General features: G+C 40.0%; 1 protein-coding gene across 3 annotated transcripts in view; it reads right to left on the minus strand.

Moving 5' to 3' along the window:
- Positions 1-20,339, minus strand: part of SS18 (SS18 subunit of BAF chromatin remodeling complex) — a 44,456-nt gene extending 24,117 nt beyond the window's left edge. Inside the window, exons 1-4 of one of the 3 annotated variants that reach the window (XM_053985969.1) lie at positions 19,964-20,339; positions 16,427-16,503; positions 15,095-15,179; positions 2,458-2,611 (exon numbers count right to left, since the gene is read on the minus strand). In XM_053985969.1, the coding sequence (XP_053841944.1) occupies positions 2,458-2,611; positions 15,095-15,179; positions 16,427-16,503; positions 19,964-20,032 (385 nt within the window). In that variant the 5' untranslated portion in view covers positions 20,033-20,339. The remainder of the gene's footprint in view (positions 1-2,457; positions 2,612-15,094; positions 15,180-16,426; positions 16,504-19,963) is intronic. The other 2 variants (XM_053985987.1, XM_053985977.1) reach the window with 2 other exon arrangements.
- Positions 20,340-22,494: the final 2,155 nt, after the last annotated feature.

Here is a 22,494-nt window from a genome sequence, read left to right on the forward strand (position 1 = left end):
CTTCAGACAGCATTTTTTTCAGTGAAAAACCACAATCTGTCATAGGTACAAATAACACTCAAGTGTATCACCAGCTGAAAAAGGTTTGCCGTGACTGTCTTCCCTGGCAAAAGGATACAGACGCAGATTTGTCAGGGGATGCAATTAAGGGCCCCAGCAGCACTTCAGGTTCTGTATTAACCAGGACACAAATACAAGAAAAATCATCCTTTGCCCTTCAGGCAATGGAACAGGTCAATAACAGAACTTTAAAATTACTCATGCCCTGATGATCACTAGGCAGTTGTTCTAATCCTCTCATCAACCCTTCTCTTCTGCCCATACTCAGGTCTTTGGAAGCCCCTGCTCAGGTAATACCTGAATTCCTTAGCTGGCATTTTTAAGAGCCTGCATTTTATTTTTTTCCATGCTGGTCAACTGATGCCAGTCCTGGATTCTCTCAGTTTAAGATTAGTGACTTTACTCCTTTTATACAGATCATCTCTACAGATATTTAGGATAGGTTTTTAGTACAAATGTTTATGTAAGCTCAGAGTAAAATTAGAAAGCAAATGCATCCAATGCAGAAATTATTAAAATACAAAGAGAGATAGAGAGAAATTTCTCTGTGAAATACAGAAAGGGTCACAAGCAGGTAAACTAACATACACTTGAAAAGATATGTGTAATTCAGCGACACACTTAACAAGATGATTCTGTTTCCCTTTTTCCAACCTATGATATTATTTTAGCAAGCCTTTCTGGTATTAGACATGCCCTCATCCTAAGCTGTTTATCTTCACATCCTCAGAGAAAACTTCAAACTGAGATGGAAAGAGCAGACATTCAAGAAAGGGAATATGTTGGAGGAAAGGCTAAATTAAAGCTTCGTTGGAAACTGTATTTAAGTATCTGTCTAGGTGAATACCAAAACAAAGCTATTTACCTTTCACATATTTTCCTAAGAGCTCTTTTCTTATTCTATCTAATTACAAAATATGTATGTTTAAGGAGTGACTTTTCTCCCCTGTGGCTCTGCAGTGAAGTCATTATGCTCACATTGTGACTTAGTAATCCTTCTCCTTGGAAAAGATCACTATAATAACAATAATATGATTACACTTGAGGGTCAAAGAGACTGATTTTTGAGAGGCAATGCTATTCTCCATGGGAACTGATGGATCTTAGATGGATAAAGGACACCATAATCAGAATATCTCTGCCCTACTTAGGGAGCAGCATATATTGCTTTTTACATTTCCAAATGCAGATCATGACCAACATGTATGATGAAACTAACTTCTCTAGATCCTTTACTGCACTTCTTACACACAGCCTCTGAAGGCTATTCAAGCTTCTCTTTTAGAAAAGCTGCCATTATCAAGTCCATTTTATCAAGATTTGCAGAGAAATTAGAGACTACAGCAATTGTTATATTTTTTACTTTGTATTAAGTTTTGCGTAGTTTGCTGTCGGGAAGGTTATCCTTGACACCAGTGAGAGATGAATTTTCAAAGATCCTTTGACAGTAGTTTTCCTTCCTGAAAGTATCAATACCTTGAGGAGCTTTTGTATGAAAAGTTCCTCCATAAAAAAAAAGAAGAAAAGAAAAAAAAAAAAAAGAAGGGATCCTGGACAAAAGCAATCCTGGGAATGCAATTTTAAGCTGAAAAGCCATTTCACATGAAATAGGCAGTATGATTTTACAAGTGGAAATTCAGGAAAATAGCCTCTATATAAAGAAGCATGCTCTTCCATTGCCTACTCCATTCTGATCTGACTGCTAAAGGGAATAGTTACTCCAAAGCCAGTATTGGCAGGGACAGTGTGGAATTTTATCATCCTCCTTCTCTGCTTTGTTTCTGTCCTCCTAAGTACATTTCTTTTTATTATAAAACAGGATGGCACAGAAACTGACTTAAAATTTACACCTAGAACAATAATCAGGAGGCCATTTCTTTACAAATCCCTTACGATTCAACACATCTTCAATAATAAAGAACACAGGAGATTAGTGGAAGCTGTATAAAAGCAATCTTTTTTTTTCTTTTAAATATTTTCCCAAATCAGAAACAGCCTCTTTCAGATGTATCTATTTTATTATTATCTAATTATTTAGCTACAATATTTCACATCATCTTTTTATGGAAGGATTTGTGTTCGCTCAGCCACAGGCCAATACCTTTCCCCAGTAAGCCCTCTAAAGCCAGCTGTACTGCATGGTTTCAAACAGACTAAATTTAGCCAGTTCTGTTCATCAGAGGAATGCTGTGTGTCAGCTACATCAAAGCCCAAGGGCAGCCTGATAAACACTGAATACAGGTCACGTAGCTCTGTAGCTAACAAACTCTAAGAGAGCTTGTACTCGGGGGCATTCAAAGCAGTTTTGTCATCAACAATCTAGTATCCCTTGAGCCCCCATGTCGTTTCAGTTGCCAGGCAACGCTGGTGTTAATGTCTTAGAGGAGAAAAACTTACCAGGCATCTGGCCGTTCATCTGGTTCTGCATGTGTGGTGCAGGAGGGCCCCCACCTACCATACCATCTGAAGACATGTTGTGCGAGCGCGGGGGTGGGGGAGGGCCGCTCTGACTCATGCCGCCCGGACCCATAGGCATATTCTGTGTGGGTGGCTGAAAGGAGACAGTTTAGTCAAACACGAGAAGCAGTTAGTCTGACAAATATATTATATGTACATATGGTACAGCACTTGTCTATACTGCTCAACAGCGTATGAAAGAAAGCGCTGAAATGCATTTCTTTCTCTATCTGATATGTTTAACTCCTCCCAACATTAATTCTGGCAAAACGTTTAAAAGTTTAATCAATTTTACATTAAGTATTACATGCAGACAACACCACAGCACCTTTGAGCCCGACTTTAAAAAAAAAAACAAATCAATGCCTCATTAAAAAATTACATCAGAACAGTTTAAGATTGCTTCAGTCACTCCCTTACACACGCACAAAAGCTTTCATTCAACATAGAAATAAGTCTTCACTGAAATCTCTTGCATCAACTATTTGTTGCTGTTAACAGACCTTGCACTGGGACAAAACAGGTACAACATGAGATGAAAGCCTCTGAATGCTCATAGACCAGCAAAAAATCTGCACCTGGGTGTGGTAAAACACTAGCGATCTCTTCCCCGCTCTCCCCCAAAGCAATGAAGGCCTAGTTCATAATTCCATGCCAAACACCCCCTACAGACTGGAAGCACATTAGTGCTGGCCTCCAAAGGTCCAGAGACAGCTGCCTAGAAAGGATGTTTTTGGCAAATTTCCTAATGAAATTGTGAGGAAAATAACTGAATAACCTTGAGAGTTCAAAAAGGGAGAGCAAGAAAAACAATAAATACAAGGGGGAATTTACTGGTAAGTTCTACTCATAGCAATGGAAGGAGACACAGAAACTGCTAGTAGCCAGCTTTGTTTTCCTCCTAAAAACACCTGTGAGACACTACAATCCTCCTCACACACCTTAGCCAAGCACTTTCAGGGGAGTAAAAATCATCTCAGTGAGAGCAAATTCCTGGCTCTCTCACTTTTGAGGACTCTGTCTACAGGTTATAACTATTCATGAAGAACTCTCCCCATGAGACAACTACGTGTGCGTTTTTCAACATTTCTCTTCACAAACAGAACCAAGCAGGTGAACCCTAAGCTTCTCTCTAGCCTAGTCCCTGCCTGTGCCTATTCATCAGGTTCATAAACACAAAACAGAATACAGCAGTAAAGAGTAAGGCTTTCCCAGTGTGTCTATGCTGGAGATGGCAAGAGCAGGGTAACATCGACACACACATACATATTCACTTGCCAGGGGAGGGGAATGAATGGTAGCAATTTGTTGTCTCAACATTTGTTCAAACACTTCAAGCAGGTATTATTTTCCCTGCAGTACTTTAAAAAATTCTTCAGGAAATTAGTGAAGGCTTTTTTTTTTCAGCAGGAAGAAGGAAGGAGATGAAGATAAATATAAGCAAGTAGGCAACTTCTCTTACTAAATTACTTTCATTCCTCCATGATGAAGAGAATGACATTTTATAAGCGAAGTCCTCTCCTCAGCCTATAGCAGAAGTGGCAAGAGGTGAAGAAGGTAAGAATGAAAGGCAGCTCTACCCTCTAAACACTGTGAATGAAAGGCAGCTCTACCCTTTAAACGCTGTGACTGAAAAGCTGCTCCATTCTGATTGTTTTTCCTCCACTAGTGAGCAACCAAGGCAAGGCTGCTTCACCTCAGTTAAAGTCCTCCATCCCTTCACCTTCAAAACTCACTATCATTCTAATTTTGCATTTAACAGAATCTAACAGAAATTATCTAAAACTGATATACAAAAAAAAAAAAAAAACAAAAAAAACAAAAAAGAAAACAAACAGACTATTTTCATTTTTATTTGGAAAGTATGTTCAGAAATACTCTCAAAACCAACACACTTGGTTGGTAACCTCCACACGAACAGTCAGAGCTCACAGCCTGTCCCACATCAGCCTCAGAGCAGTCCCATGCCAACAAACTGAGAGCAAAGTCAAAAATCATCCAAGCTGTAATGTTTTTAGAATTAAAATGAACTTCTTCAATCCAAGTATGAAACATTAGAAAATCCAAAGAAGTACTAAAGAAGATCAGTTCATACCTAGGTTTTAGCTATCCTGCATATGATATTGTACAAACATGGCATGCCCTTATCTGTGGAAAGAGGGATGAAAAAAGCTCCAAGGATTATTTAAACAGAACTATATATATTCCAACTCTATTTAGTCTGAAGTTTTCAAAACAACTATCCTTCAAGTAAAACACTGTGGTTATCAAAAAGACAGCATGAGAGAGTGTAGACATGCAAGGACAGAGAAGAAAAAAAGTGTTAAGGACTTTAGATACAAAAACCTGCAAGGGACTTCACAAACTACAGGGAATTTAAGACAACTGAGGGAGCAACTAAACACTCTCAAAGAGGTACTACCAGAAAGTAATTCATCAAGAGGAGCTTCTGGATATGGAAACAGCCTAAAGACCTGTGTGAATCCATATCAGATTCTTGAAAATAATTAAAGAAAAAGGTCCAAGCTGCTATAAAAATTCAATCTTCTATTAAAAGAAACTACCCTATCAGATGACTAGAAGGTAGGCAAACACTATACCTCTATTTATTAAAAAAGTAGTAGGACCAATATAGTAAAGTCAAACATTTCTAATTTACCAGAAATTTTTAAAAATATAAATTAAAGCACCTAGCTGCATAATTAACAGAAGCCTCTTAACACAAGTTTTTTGACAAAGCCTTTTGGAGCAATACATTGTCCAGTGGCACGGATCAAAAACTGCTCCAAGGGAAGTTCATGAATTTCAAAGAGTAAAGGAACATACAGAGGTTTCCTGAAAATATTTTAGTATATGTCAACATGTGAAGCTACTGCAACATTACCAGAAATGTGGAAGAAAGAGTAAGCAGAAGGCGCCAAGTGATGTGGATAAATATATGGCAATTACATTGAACTGTAAACCACTTTCTTCAGAAAGAGGAAGCTCCTATTGCCATTAATCCAGAAAAAAAAATGTAACAAACAAAAAAGAATTGACCACAATACAGACAGTTTGGTGGGGAAAAAATCCCAAACCAAAACAAAAAAACCAACAAAACTAACAGGAAACTCAAAACCCCATAAATCTATGCATAATACCTGTAGTCTCTTTCTGATTATCTTCAGTAATATCCAAAGTCAGGTAGAATACTAAAGAAAAAAATGCCAATGTATTTGATACCATAATACACATTCAATTTGGGCAAAGTCATCTCAAAAAGATATTGCAAAAATAGCAGGATTCTAAAGAGAGGCAAGCAGTGATTAAAAACTTTGAATGTTTACAGCTGAAACAGCAAAAAGGACAGATTTTTTTTTTTTTTTGCATATAAAGGAATATTACTTAAGAGGCTATGACAGAAATACAATTTAATGTATGATACATACAAAAAGTAGATCATCCAATTTATGGTTAAACAAGAAAGAAAACCTCAGGAGAATAGTCAGTAAATTGAAGAATAACATTAAACATACAAGACACGCCATAAATCACATAAATCTAGGGTATTCATCAACACGGTATGCTAGAGCTAAGTTTAAATAACATTAAGAGATAATTACACATACATATATGCAATGGAAACAGTTATATAGGATATTATATAGGATATTTTAAAAGAGCATCACAAGCCTTTTTGTCAGATCATAAACCAATCACTACCTGATAGTAATTAAAATGAAATGTCTCCTGCAGATATAATTATTCCCCAGTGAAATTCCTCCAGAGTATTTTTCTAGTGGATGCAGACAGAAGAAAACAAGAAAAATTATTTTTAAATGGTAATTTCCCGATTTCTATTGGACTTGATCCAGACTTTTACAGATAATAAACTTCTTTAAATTAACTTTAATTTAAAAATCACAAAACAACAAAAAACCCCACCCAGCTACATAAACTAGATTATTTAACCTTTTTCGTTCCTTACAGAAGTTAAGAAAATTTATTATCCCCAGAAATATGCACTACGTATAGCAAAGACTTTGCAAAATGATCACACATTATTCAAAAGAAACAATCCACCCTTTGTTAAAGAAAATCTACCCAAAATGAACCCTAGCCATTAAGCCCAGATATGAAGGGTGAAATGACATCCAAATATAGTTAGGTTAACAGAACCAAAGGAGAGGCTACCTCCCTTCTTTTGCTGGAAGTGTGACAAAAAGGAACGAAAATTAAAATCACTGCTAATTTTATTCCGATTATGTAGTAGAAAATGTTAAATATTTTACTTCAGTAAAAAGTAAATTAAAGACTTAGAAAATGTTAGCTATAGCTTCACTTGCTAAACGCTAACTTTTGGCTCATTTCCCCAAACTCACAGATTTCACTTATAGCTGTTATGAGCATTTAAAATTAATCAGAGCATGAAATAAAATTATTTTAAGCTATTTAGTGAAACTCTAGAAATTTGAACTGGAAAAAGACTGAAACTGACCCAACAGTTGCAACAAAAACAAACAAACAAACAAACAAACAAAAAGAGATGAGATAAAAATATTAGATTTTAACTGACAACTCCCAGAAACAAAATCCTACTAAATCCAAAAGTTATTTGAAAGTATGTATTAAAGACAACAGCTACACTACATTTTTCTAGAGAATTTTCTTTTAAATAATAAAATGGATCAAATGCAAGATGCAACAATAAAATCTCCTAGGGTGAATACGTGCACGTGAAGATTGTAAGATTTTTTTCTTACCACCAACAGCAGGTTCAAAGATTTGTTTTTGGAACATCTATTGTTATAGAAACTGAGGTGGAATACCAACTCAGTCACCAAAAAACAAAAAAAAGGCAAAAACCAAGAAATACTGTTAAGCACATTAAAACACAATATTGCTAATCAATACAACTAGTGATAGATACTTAAAGTACACTATCAAAAATACAATTTTCTTGAAATTCTCTCAAAATAACAATTAAAAGCTACAGGAAATGCAAACATAAATAGCCTTCTTTTCTTTCCAAGAGAAGCCTTAACTCAGGATTTAATCAATCATCTTTGTTTTCAATTCTCAAATACCATTTTCTGCAAAGCAAAACACCCCTTCCCAGGGGGTACTCTGCCCTGCTCATATCACATTGCTAATATCACAGGACCTGTCCCAGTCTCAGAGAGCAGTACTCTGTTGATAGGTGGTGATGGCACCTGTGGAGTACTTACTGAGGTGTCAGACTGGGAAATAAGATCGTAAAGGAATATGCTTTTGAGATTTGAAAGAGCAGAGATTTAACTGGGCTACAACTCTTCTTCTACAAGGTATAAGGTATTCTAGTATTGAGTGTCTTCATTGAAAAATAAAGACCTTGTATCAATTCTCAGCTAGTGTAATATTTGGGGCTAGGGAGGATTTCTATAGGAAAAGCATTTACAATCATGTCTAAATAGTGAAGTTAATTACAAATGTAATTTGTGCTGTCACTGTTGGATTACCAGCTGTGACTCAGAGTAAAGAATTTTAAATTTAGAATGACAACCAGTTTATACATCTTGATTTACAACAGTATCTTCAAAAATCTGAGAAATTCTGACTTAATACTTAAGCATTCTGTTTAAAGAGGAAATTGGAATCTTTAATTGTTTAAAATTGCATATGTCACTGCATAAAAATATTTCACTGTCTGTCCTAGGGTGACATTATGACACTTGTATCCCCAGTTGTTTGTCCTGTTTATGCTGGATATTATGTTCTGTGCCTTCAAGACTGGCTCCAAAACACAAAGTTTTGTTTTGTTATCAGCCTGCTCACTCCCCCATGGTTTGCTGGACACAGACGGTGGTACATAGTGCTGCTTTTGCTTTTCGCCTTTGCTCTTGCTACTGCTTGGTTTTTTGCTTGTTAGTTAGTTTAGCTGGGCAGTCCAAATTTTCCCTGGACTGTCTTTCTTTCCCTTTTCTTGGAACCATTCAAACCTGCTCAGCACTGGGACCTGGGAAACACCAAGAAACACCGAGAGTTTGCACTTTGTGGCCTGCAGTAGCCATCCCCAGCACCGGAGGCCAATAACAGAGTGACCACTCCCAGGAGAGACTTTCTGAAATTGTCATCTCTTCAGAGCAGTGAAAGAGTTTTGTCACCTGGTGTTGTTAATTTTTTTGTGCTGGGGAGTGCTTCGCCTGTTAAATAAACAGGCTTTTTTCCACTGCTCTCCAAAGAAAATCTTCCTGAACAAGGTAGGGGGAGGGGCCATGGGGGATTTGCTTTCTGGGGGCTCCTTCTGGAGGTTTTCTCCCAAATCTGCCCTGAACCAGGACACTATCCCAATATTCTTTAAAAACACTTTAACAAACAAAATGAACCCTAAAATATCTGATGTCCTCTTAGCAATAGCTACTCTGATACTTATAAAAATAATCCCCCAAAAATCCTCTGGGAGGCCTTAGTAGAACTAGAAATTACTTAAAGCAGAAATTTTAAAACTGTATTAATTCATATGGGTTTATTAGAAGTGATCATGAATCAGTTAACTGTGAATGTTAACTCAGGGATCACTGAATTACAGAAACAAGACAACTTCTGAGCTGCTCTGTAACTCCCCCATAAAATGCAGTTCCTATCTGGCCTCAGAAGCTTTGTGTTCCACAGCCCTTGTGTTTCACGTTTGGTGTGATACTTACAGATTCTTCTCGCATTTAGTAGCCTAAGAGAAAAAAATCCACTTCTGTTGTAGCTAAAAGGTTTTATGTAAACTCACCTAAAGCAGAAAGAATCCAGCAGAACCCTCACAGCAAGGCATTTGAGAAAGAACAAAACCATAAAGACTCTGCACCTATGTTACCAGACTACCTGGTACAGCTCTCAGGAAACGGCCGACAATTGAAAAGGTATTTATTGTGCAGATACTGCACTACAGAGAGGCAAATCACATTTTTGAGTATCAAAGAATTACACTTTAGAGCATTCTCCTCATTCAAACTGCCAGCGATTTTTACTGATTTCTGAATCAGTCACACAAGTTCGTAGGCAATAGAAGTGTAGTTTTTTGTGTACAGTGCACTAGCTCCCCGTGTGGACACACCTGATTAACAATACATGCAAAGTAGTTTACAGAACTTAGAGCAATCCTCTAGTTTAAAATGGCAGCTATTGGGCTCTGAATTCACTCCTAACATCCTAACAACTGAAATGCCCGCATTTATTTTTTTCTTAGTGTAGTTGCTGGGTTAAAAAGCTCCCACTAGTGACTCTTCATTTCCAACAGTACCCTTTCATTTGTGCCAACACAGCTGCCTTCTTCTCTTTTATAACATCTTAAGAAATTATTATGGGTTTTTTTCAGAACTATTTAACATTTAATCAGAGCAATTATTCTTCAAAATCCAAGCTCCAGTGATCACTAATAGCTCCCTTGCCTATTGACAGGAAACATTCAACCTTCCTTTTGCTCTGTTCTCTATTAATTCAGTTTACAAACAGCTGAACTTGAACTGGGCATGGACTTGTGTTCTGAAAGGTTAATGCAAAATTATGCAGCATACTCCACATACCAGAAACAGATTTTCTGCTATGCTACCTGTCCCAAGTTGAGTTTCTTCCCAGTAGCTGGTGTAGTGCTGGGTTTTGGATTCAGTAGAATAATGTTGGTAACACACTGATGTTTTAGCTGCTGCTAAGCAGTGCTTACTTTTAAATCAAGGATTTTTTGGTTTCCCATGCTCTGTCAGCAAAGTGTGCAAGTAGCCAGGAGGGAGCATGGCCGGGACAGCAGGCCCAACCTGGCCAGAGGGATAATTCACACTACAGAGCATCAGACTCAAGCTGGGCACAGGTCTGTGGTTTTACTGTCTCGTTTTCAATTACAGTTATAATCTTATTGTAGTATTTTATTTCAATTATTAAATTGCTCTTCTCAACCTATAGGTTTCATCTTTTTTTTCTGATTCTCCTGCCCAGCCCACTGCAAGGGGAATGAAGGTGTGTGGGGTAACCAAGCAGCTGCATGGTACTTAGTTGCCAGCTGGGGTTAAACCACACCACCACCATAGCTATCAAACTTTACCAGGCACTTAGTGCACAAGTGGAAAAGAATCTCATTAATTTAGGATTCCTCTCATCATCAGTAATAAAAGTTTTACTTCAAAATTTTATTTTTAAGTGTGAAAACTGAGCCATATTTTTATTCTCAGGATGCCACCTTGCTTTTTTCAAGAAAAGCCAAGTCAAGGTAATTCAATTAACATATATTTTAGCAACTTTTGTGTTCATAATAAAGTCTACTAAAAAACCAGAGTGCACAGCTCAGTTTTTAAGACTCAAATTTTTTTCTACAACCACATCACAAGTACATTAAAACCACAGATTGAACATCACCCCTTTGAAAAATAAAGTGTGTAAAATTATATGAGAATTTTCATTGTTTGAGTGAAACCATGCTTATATTGAAGATTCATATTTAGCCTGCAGAACTCCACAACTTAGAACCATTAAATATCATTACTAACACTTCATGAAAGCTTGTCTTCAAGTTAATTTTTTGAAGTATTTTATTATTTTGTGTATGGGCAGTGATTGTCTTTGGTTTGGGAGATTTTTTTGTATTAGTTTGGTTTGTTGTGGTTTGGGGTTTTTCCTATCTCTTGAAGCATCTCCTTTGGAAAGAACCAGCATTTCAGTGCTTATTGAGATTAGGTGTTTATAAAAAGTGATCATTATCTTATAGAGAAGTATTTTATAACTAAAGTGACACGGACTCCTCCCTAATCTGTGTGACAAGTTTGGGAACAGCACAAAATCAGGGATTTCCCAAGTCCCCCAAAAAGCTTAATTTCTGAAAGAAATAGCTCAAGAAAAAAATATATTTCTGTTTTGTAATTAGAAAGTTTATTAATAACCTTTACAATATTATGAAATTTAGAAAAACTATTTAATGCAGTATCCAGATCCTTCTATGACTTGGACACAGTAAGTTTTCTTGGAAGTCATTACACATACAGACTGTAACTTACTAGTGGAATAAACTGGCACTTCCAACATAAAAGAAAGCTCTATGTTACACAAGTGAGTAATAATCAGAAGCACTTATTTTCAACACCTTGAAATCTCATGCTCTGCATGCTGACAGAATGTAAGAAAAACTGAAAAAAATCACTTCCTATACTAAAAAAAAAAAAACAAAAAACAAACCCCCAAAAAAACCAACAAAACCCCAAAAAACAATGCAACAATGTTTCCAAATAATTGCTGCACACTTCAATATCTGCCTATTATAAAACGGAAAGTTTCCCACTACATACCAATTAAAGTGATGGTCATAGGTTGCTCCCTTAAAAATATTTGGCAAAATGAAGACATATAAGAGAGGGAAGATGTCCAAATAGAAAAGCTGGGGATCTTTTATTCAGTAGTCTTTAATGACTTTTTAAGGGCACTAAAAACATTTCAGAAAAACAAAAAAAAATACAAGTCAAGGATGATAAGATGCTTGTTCTGCAGTTTGAAATTTCATGTGTTTAGAAACAAACACACACAATACTTCACCACCACTTCAATTGCATCTTTGGTCTCTATGGTTCAAGGACATCAATATCTTGCTGCAGCCTCCCTCAAAAGCAGCACCAGTGAAAAATCACAAGAAAGCAAGTGTTGTGTTCCTCATGGTGCAAAAGCCCTTTTTGGGAAGCTAGCTAATCTCATAAGGTGATGGTAAAGAGACTCTTGAATGTGATCCAAGAAAGCGAATATCTGCCACAACTCAAAAGAGACAGTAAAAAGATGCATCAACTTCACATGTGAACTTAGTCACTGCTCTAATCCAGCTGGGAAGACATCACTTAACAGCCCTGCCCGTAATAACGCTGCTGTTCACACAGCTGAGAAAAGACTGGTTGACTCAAGAACCTCACACTTTGTCTTTTAAAGTGAAAGAAGGTGTCTTACTCCAAAAGTCATAATTTAGTACTTTAGCAGGCATACAACACCACAGGAGCTTTGTTATGACACTGGATTTTCAAAATTTCCCCAGTTCCCTTCACCCAGATTCTGCAGTGCTTGCTTCACCTATTTCACCTTTCCACACTTACAGGTCCCACTTATATAAACATTTCTCTGCATGGCACCGCTGGGTCACCACACTTTTTGTTCTCTAAGGCAATACCAGAGTTTCAGAAACTATATCAATCATTTAATTAGAATAGTGAATTCTGAAAGGCAAGGGAAAAGGCACAACAGCCTACCACAAGCATTTCTCCTAACAACATAAAGCATTAAGTGTAAGGACTATTGCTAGAGGACACAATGAAGTTCTCATAAGGTTAGAGTAATTTTTGCTCGTATTAAAAATTTCAATGAACCTGGTAACTTACATCTTTTGTTCAGTGTAAATGATATCTGAAGAGAAGTATTCTCTTTCCAAATTCACGTTAACACATAACTATTACTTTTTATGAAATGCTTTAAAAGTTCTGCAATTTCTTGAGCGCTTATTTACCTCATTAAAACAGTAACAGGATAAAATTTAAACAAAAAAGAAAATTTAGTCTATCAGGGGAACAATCTTCTAGAAATGAATAGATGAGACACAACCCAACTTCAGAAGGTACCCAAACTCAAGGTCTCCTAACTTCTGTGGAAAGAAACTGCAATAGTAGTAGCATAAAATTGATATATTTTACTATTAAAAATAGTAGATGCCTACACACACAATATCTTGCTCTGTATTTACTGTTACCATCCATACCTTGAATTTAGTAAGACTGATCAACTGCTGATACATAAGCATGATGAAGAGACTCACACTACCTCCAAGTCAGGATGAGCCACATCAGCTCCTACATGGAAAGCCAGTGGAGGAAAAGACTGAAGTAGTTCATCTTGCATTGAAAAAAGAAAGATAACATGATAGCTCACATGTTCCCAAATTCTGTTAGCTAAAATTTACTAGCAAGACAGAAAGAATTTAAAGAATATTTTCCTATAAACCCCGACATAAATCATCTTCTGTGATTATGCTACATTTTGAGGCAATCTTCAAAGACTGTAGGTCAGACCATCTACATTTAGGTAAGACTGAAGATCTAAATCTCATTTAGTATTTCTGAAAGAAAACCCAAAGAAATCCAAGAACCTTTATTCCCTTCCTCACCTGTACAAAAGAGACTTTCTTTACCCGCTCAAACACACACTATGCTATTTTTCTCAGTACCATGGAATATTCCTGTCACTGAAGATCAGAAACACACTTCTGTCCAGATCTGCAAAAGCCTTTCCCAGCCCTATCTTCATTTTCTTTTAGGAAGAGAATGTCATCACATTCAACTTTAACAACAGGGCTGTCCACCAGGGACTAGGATAAGGTCAAATTCATTTCCAGTTGTCATCAGAACCAGGATATGAATTAAGCCTCCAAAAACGTATTAGAGTTGAGGAACACACACTCTTAAAGGGTTCTTTCTCTCCCCCTCGGCTACAAGCATGGATTTATAAAAAGAGAAACCTCTACAGGCACAACAGGTTGGACATAATAAAGCACTGTTTCTATAGTCCTCTAGGTACCAACTTGAAAGGATGCTTTGCTAGTAGCAATGATTGGAGAACACTTCTCCAGAGACCAAAGAAAAAGTAATTCAATTTCAGTTGGTGAAAACTAGTATCTAGGAATGGCTGTTTTATAGACATTCTTTTTAGCTTCATTTTGCAGAAATGAATCAAGACTATATTAATTCAAGAAAAGTCTTATTACCAAAAAACAAAGAACTTTGTTGTGTTACTCACAATGAACTCCCCAAGCTTTCTGATTAGCACAAAAAGCAAACAGCAAGCTATCTTTAGGCTACTGTTTCTTTTCATACTGCTGCATAAACAATGGAAAAGGGGAAAAATTTGAGGCATCTTATAAAAGACAGAGTTCAGGAAAAGAGATTCAGAAGAAATTCAGACTAAAAAATTAAAGCAAGCAATATCCAAGACATGTAAAGTGATGCAGTGTTTCAAGGGTCTGTGGGACCTTACTTCTTTCTTATTATCATAATCCACCTTAAAACAAGGTTGTTTTCCAATACAGGAGAAAGGCAAAGAATTTGAGGCTCACCTAGAAGGTGGAAAAGCAGAAAAAAAAATTACCCAGCCTCATTCCACTGGGGCAAGAGAATGGATGATATTCCAGTGAAAAATAAAAAGACAAAGAAAAAATCCCATTCCCTCATCTTTCCCTAATCTAAGAGGAAAAAGAGTACTGTAGGAGTTGACTAGGAACCATAACACTACAGTTCTCAGCTGAGGGGGAAAAACAAAAAAAAAGGAAAAAAAAAATTCTGTCTTTGAGGCAGACGAGATAGTTGAGCATTGCACATCTAATTCACAGTAAGAGTCTACATTTAAACAAGTCAGATTTTAAGCAATACCTAAGCAGTGAGATTACTCCAAATATAGCATGAAGAGACAGCATCATGTATTTACTGTACAGTAAATCAGAGGCCAAGTGTTTGGTCATTATCTCAAACATTTGGTTGGTTGGTTTTTGGTTTGGGTGGGTTTTTTTTACCTACAGGAATCCAAATGAAATATATTCCCTACTTTTACACTATTTTGTACTTACTGCTGGTAGTAGAGACTGCATGTTCTGGTTGGAGTCAGCTATAGTGGCTAGGTAAACCAAGTTTGTATGCAGCATCTGCTGGTATCTATCAAAATAAGCAAAGCAAAACAAACCTTAATTCATAAATACAGTAACATCAGAATTTACTCTAATTCCACAAATGTAAAGAAAGCTACTTATGTAAAACAAGACTCAAGAGACTTACAAGAGTACCATTACTAGGAATCTTAAGCCTTTTCCCTCACACTTATCTATTATCCAATCTTTCCCAATGTCTCCATCATATCTGTGCCTAACTGTACTACTGTTTTGCTATGAAAAAAATCTAAACTGTGACACTGTTCTCACTTATTTCACTTCCTGCCTTAACTAAATCACCAGAATACATACAGGGAGTGTGTTTGTGTCTGGTGTAATTTCCATCACAAACACTAGAGAAAGAGAGCTGTTTATTGTGTCTCCATATTCAAGATATTGTAGATTTATGTGAATTGTGACCACATTTCATCAGGACCCTGAGCTTTGGAAGTTTGCTATGGAATCATTTTTCTGCTAGAGAACCACAGTCGTGATTCTCAGTACCTAGCCCACAGTCACAAAAACAACCTTAAAAGCTGGAGCAGATCACAAGTATATAACTACAGGCTTGCAAACAAAAGTAGTCCCTTAAACCAAAGGCACCTATTATTTATGATCCCACTCCTATTCCCAGATTATGAGTTCTCTTGGCAAGGGAGTAAGATGTCCTACCTGTCCATATGTGTCTGATTACGTAAGTGTAATCAACTCAAGCCAGAAAAGTGTAATGGAAAAATAACACTCCTTAACAATTCACTCCTTCTATAGTTCTCCCAGATCACTCCCACTAGATAGCAAGCCTATGATGGATATTTTGGCAAGCCAAACTTCTACAAAAAGCCTGTTTGTTCTTGGGAAAGTGAAAAGCAGGTAGTTTTCAAACATGCCATCAGGAAGCAGAAAGGTCCAATTTTCTTACATTATTTTGAGAATTTTCCAAACAAAACTACATCTTGCCAACAATGTAATTACAATACAGAGGAAAAAGATCTTTGTTAGACAGTCCTCATTTTTATGAGCAGCATCATCATGACATCAACTTGCAGGAGGCAAGTTGCAGCATTTCAGTGACAGAAGCGATAATCATATAGCAAATAAAACCCACCCACCCCACACAAAAATTTCAGGTGTAGTATCTGTAGCAATGCTTTTCTTCACAGCACAGCTGTCCTGTAAGGTAAGCTAAACAAATCAAGAATGATGATCTAGATGGAAATTCACCCAGTCCACAGTAGGTATGGATTAAGGTCTTACTGAGAGCATTCAGAAGTCTTTCCCTTGTTCTGATAGTCCATTATACACTGGATAAGGTGATTGTTTTCATCCAACATCTGAAACAATAAAGAAGAAGTCTGGAGTAAATTCCATGATCTTTGTGGAAAGAAACTGAAGACAAGTCTGAGTCTTGACTAATGCTCCTCTTCTTAGTTTTAAAAAGCAACAAAAAAGTTGTTATGCAGAAAGTTCTACTTCATCAATTATTTGCAGAACTGTTTTGCTCCCATTTCCCCCCTCTGATTAGTTTTACAGGTTTTGGCTTAAGGGTTTCATAGTGCTACCATCAGCAGCTACATTTGTGAAGCGTCCTGTTCAAATACCTATGCTGATTCTGCACCAAGTTCTTAGCAAGTTTTAAAAGTTTTCTGCATTCTTTCGATTGCTAACAAGAAATTCACTTAAAAGTTTATGCCCCAAGCTTCCCTTCTCCTTCTAAAGCCTGCAACTTCTTATAAATTTAATTTTAAAAGGCACTGAAATTGCTATTGATTAAAACTGAGCTGACCATATTTGTTCAAAGCAAATGCACTGGAAAGCCAGGCAATATTTACATAAAGAATCTCTAACTAAGCTGCATTTTATAAATATTTGGTATAATGGCACATTATGGTTTAGGAATGGTATTGCCCAATTCAGTGTTCCCACTGAAACACTCCAAACCATGCATCCCTCTCCCCTCTGGTAGGGTGGAAGGGAGAACTGGAGGTACAAAGGTTAAGATCACCCGTTGAGATAGCAAAAATTTACTGGAAATACCACTGAGATAAGAAGCAAACAATAACAATAGCAAAAATACTACTAATGGAGGGTACAAGAGGGCAAATGATTCACATACAAGTGCTCAACAATACCTGATGATGCCACAACACATGACCCCTTCCCCCATCGCCAGAAAAGGCAGCCAGGTGCTACAGAATAACCTCCAGATCCATGCCATGATCCCTCCTGGCTACTGCAAGAATTAATCCTGTGGTGGCCAGAACCAGGACTAATCGACACAATAAATCTATCATACTTCAGCAGTGTCCATGAAAATGAACACCTACTAATTAATTTTCTGACCAAAAATGAGTAGTTCTAAAGAAATCATGGAAAATGGCCAATTTCACAACTTTCTACAAAAAGTTCACGAAGTCAGAGTGTTCCAAGCTCTCTAAACAGAGAAAAAAAAAACACAGCCTGGTCTCCTGGAGTGCACATGACCCACACTCATCTTTCTAGTTCATGCTCTGCACTCTGATCAGGCAAGATTCAGCAGAACCACAGCTCATCTCAGCCACCAGCCAAGTTATCCAAGTCAACTTACAGAAATGGAAAATTTACTGCCAAATGCAAAATTTTGCATCAATTTACTCCTTTGCTTTCTCTCACTGGAAAGCTAGTTTAGATCCCTTTACCCAACTGCTGAGTATCAGAAAACTAGCAGAATCTTAAAACATCCCACACATTCTCTCCTTCTTCCAAACATGGTTGAAACCAGCCATGACTAGACTCATCCTTCCACAAGGAAAGCACAACATCATACCACAACCTTTATTTCCCTAACAAATTCTACAGGGAGGGAAAAAAAAAAAAAAGTAGTGACACTTTTCTTCCCACCTAATCCATCTCACTATGAAAAGAGTATGTAGTCAAAAACCTTATGCAGTTCACTCATGACTTCTATCCATGTAAGAACCAGCCAGGTTTTCTTAAACTTTAAACTATAATCCACCAGAATGGACTAGAATGATCCCAGTGCAAGTATTTTGCCTGAAACTGCTGGATCTGGAAACACATTCATTAAGCACTAAACACAAACATAACTGCAGTACTTTCAGCTACTATGTGAGCCTCAGAAAACAGGCAAAGCTACAACTGCACTCTCTGAAGAGAATCACAAACCCACTGCTACACTGGCATACAGCACTTGTACTAACTTCAAGTTTTGCAAGAAACACAATGGCCATTTTCATCAGAAAAAAAAAAGGAAAAAAAGGAGATAATACCTTTGATACCAAAGTCTAATAGAGCACTTGCAAAGGAAGCTGTGAATCAAGGCCCTCCTCAGAATATCTCCCACAGTCCTGAGGGAAGCAGCAGATTCTTAAGGCTTAGCAGACAAGTAGACCTTGAAACTGCCCATTAGATGGTTGCATTCTTCATTACAGCCATGTAAGCCAGACCTCTTGGGAAGGAAAGGACCGGAGGGGGGCAGGAATGCTAGGGGCTAAGAGGAAAGGGAACAAGAAGGAATATAACTAGGTGGGCCTGCAGACTACTGTTTCTTACAAGTTTAATTGAGTGTTTGCTGACAGAAAAATGTAATAATTATAAATATCTACAATCGAAAGAGAATTTAGTTTCCAGCTGGATAAAGATACCTTCAGGGCTTCTGACAACTTAGGTACATTACAAAAATTCTTCAACTTTAACACTGGGGTTTTGCCAGCACACCACTATCAAACTAATGGTTTGACTACAGACCCAGGAAAACTTTATTGTCTGTATTCTCCATGTGCACTTCAGCATCCTGAAGTCTCTACTGACTACCTCTGTGCAGCTTTCTACCCAGTGGATATGTATTTTTCATCTACAATTCCCAAACACTGACTTCTCCTACGGTACCCTGGAGGTTCCCCTTACAGCTCCAGAGTCTTCTCTGAGGTCCATACGGCTGCAACACCTGCTTTGTAGAGGTTCTACTTCTTTCCTAAATCAGGGGCTAGCTCTGTCTACTTAAAGGACTCCTCTACATAAGGAGCTGGTACCAATCTAAAATCTGTTTGATCCACGGCCACCCACACCAATGATGGTACGAGTCTTGAGTTAAGTTTCTAAATACCACACAGTTACCAGTGAACTTGAACATGCTCCTTTGTTGTTGCTGTGGATTATTATTAATCCTGTATGCGCTTTTGATTGCTTTAGCGAGTTAACTTGCTCCCTCCCACACAAGCTTAGGTGGAGTCGCCCGGAGCCGCTGTCATTGGCTCCGAACGCGATATTCTTCTTCAATCACACCTAAGGCTTACTGGGAGGCAGCCTGAACTACCAGGTCGACCAAGTTTGGGAACTGGAGCCGCGTCCTACCCCGCAGCGCCCAAAGTCAGGCAGAGGGTCTGGAACAAGCCGGCTGCGGTCCCACGGTCAGAACCCTCCCGAAGGAAGGATTTACTCCACTCTCCACTTTCAGGCCGAGTCCTCTCGGGTAAATTCAGGCCCGCGGGGGCGATCGGGGCAGCCCAAGCGGAGGAAGAAAAATTAGGGCTGCACACACCCAGGGACACCGCCCGCCTCCGCCCGGCGCCTCCCGCCGGCCCTGGGACCCTCCAACAAGTGTCCAAGTGCAGAGAGAGGGGCCGAGCCCCGGCCACAGAGAGTGCGGCCCGGCCGCCTCCCTTCCCCGCCGGGGCCTCGGCGCTCCGGGCCTGAGCCGCCGCCGCCCCCGTTCCCCGCGCGGCAGGAAGCGGCAGCTGCAGCCCCCGGGGCCGTCCGGGCCGGGCCGGGCCCTCCTCTTCGCGCCCTCCTCACCTTCTGGATGGCGGCCGGCGTGATCTCGCCCTTGCCCCGCTGCCTCGGGGCGGCGAACGCCACCGACATGTCTGGCGGCTGCCGGGAGGCTCCGCGTCCGCTCCCGCCCGTTCGCGCGCGCGCCCCGCGGACCCAGCAGTGGCGGCGATCCGGGAAGAACGCGGCGCGCGGGCGGGCGGGGGCGCGCGCCCGGTGGGACGGCCCATCCCCATCCCGCCGGGGGAAGGGGTTAAGGAACACCGGCGGCTCCTCCCTGCTTTTCTCCCTGGCGAGGGGGCGCCTCGATGAGACCGTGGCCGCCCCGCACGGCCCGGCCAGAACAACTGGACCGAGAGCCGATCCTGAGCCGCTTCGAAAGTGATCTCCACGCACAGCCTTGTCACGCGCCTTTCTTGGCTACCCCTTTCCCTCTGCCGCATTGGTACGTTCCTGCCCGACGAGCCTCATAGCAGGGAAGTGGTACTGTCGGCTGCGGGGGGGTGTGACGGTGCTGTGGCGCGCACGTTGCAGGGGACACGCTCGGGCTGTGCCGGGCGGCAGTCTCTACTACCCCCTCTGCCCAGCGCCACAGTTGGTTGCACCCGGGAGGGTCGGGCGGAGCGGGACGGGACGGGAGATTCTGAAGGGTGGCACTCGGAGTTGGAGCACGCCTGGTGTGGGGTCTGGAGCATCTCTCATGAGGAGAGACTGCGGGAGCTGACCCTGCTAGTCTAGGGAAGAGACGATTCATTAATGCATGTACACATCTCAAAGGAGGGTGCCGAGAGAGTGGTGCCCAGCGACAGGACATGGAGCAATGGCCATAAACTAGAACCCAAGAAGTTTCCACTTCGACATGAGGAAGGATTTTTTACATGGAGGGTGGCAGAGCACTGAAACAGGCTGCCCAGGACGGCTTTCCTCGATGAGTTGGGCGGCTGCAGGTTTCCTGCCCTAAAAGTGAAACAGACCAAGAAGAAGCTCGGCTGCAACATTAAACATAAAATTACAAACGCCGGAAGCCCTGAAACCAGCCTTGATCTATTTCAGTGCCAACACTGAAGGGACTCTCGGTGTCACCAAAGAGCATCGTGAACAAGTTTGCAAAGTCTAAGACAGTTTTTGGAAGAATGAAGTGTTGCAACGGGCAACATTGAAAGTCTCCAACCAAAGCATTTTAAACCTTCTTTTTCTTGGGCACATCCGTTGCTCAGCCTGTGTGCATTCCAGTGCCACACTACAGGCTGTGGGTACAGAATTCCTTGCCTGTGGCCAACTGGTGGCTGCTCTTGCAGCTGGCGGAGGTGTGTGCGCTTCCGTGGCTGGCAGGACACTGCCTGCCCGGTGACAGGATACCACGGCCCACGCCACAAGACGTGAATCTTGATCCTTACTTGCTTGCTTTGTTTCTCAGCAGTTGCTGGTGGAAGGCCCTGGCTCTTCCCTCCAGCCCTAGCCAGCCCTTTTGGTCACAGCACACGTTTGTCAGTGGCATCCATGGCTGTGCAGCTGCTTCCCAACTGGCATGCTCTCTCCTCACACTGGGTCTGTGCTGGCTCCTGTCCCCAGTCCTGTCACCAGATGACACAAGGAAAAACGACGCACCACAGCTTTGGTCACGATGAAGAGACTAATTTATTTTTTCTGACTCCAATCTTTTATAGTTCTCAAAAGATGCCAGTGGATTGGAGGGTGAACGTGCCACCTCTCCAACGACACTGGACAAACTACCTGTACATCAAATTTCTCCGCCTCTATGAAAGAATGCAAAACAATAGGTTGTTTACAGAAAGTTGTGTGGGAAAGTTCTCTACAAGAATGTAAACTCAGAAGGCTTTAGAAAACTCTTGATAACCAGGGCGACACCCAGTCCCATGAGATTCTCGTGCTGGCTCCGCTGTCCCAGGATGTGCTGTGACTGCCCATCACCCCCTGCTTTCTCCCCTTGACAGCCAGTTCCCGGGCTTGCTGGCTCCAAGCTGTTGCATTCCTACAGGATCCCACTCCCCAAGGGCTCACCCCCTGGACCTGATGCTCTGTGTTACCAGAATGACACTTCTTCTGCCCTGTCTCTTCAGATTATACAGGACCCAGAGTTGATGGGATGCTAATCTGGTTTGCTTTTCTCCAGGAAATATCTGTGACTCAGTGCTTGCTCTGTAGGTTGTGCTCAGATGGAGCAATGCCAGCGTGTCCATTACTTTGTGTTTCTAGCCATTTCACTCACCACTGTGGGCCATTTTTTGGACTATTTTGGTCCATTTTTTCTGTCTGCTACACACTTTATCATCACCACCACCATCATCATCACCACTTAATACTTGTAGGAAACCAAAAATAAAAGAGGAAGATTTGAAGAATCCATATTTTACTAAAGTTGATATGCTTCATGGTGATCTCTGGTTATTATTACATGGTCTTGGAGTGAACTCAGAGAGTAACTGTTGTAGTACCTGTGTGTTCAAATTTGTACTTTTTTAGTTACTACAAACAGCAGCAAAGAAATGAAGAATGCGTGATGGCCATGGCCAAGTCAGTGTGTAATCAGAGCC

This window comes from Vidua macroura, chromosome 1, assembly GCF_024509145.1.
Source record: "Vidua macroura isolate BioBank_ID:100142 chromosome 1, ASM2450914v1, whole genome shotgun sequence".
NCBI lineage: Eukaryota > Metazoa > Chordata > Aves > Passeriformes > Viduidae > Vidua > Vidua macroura.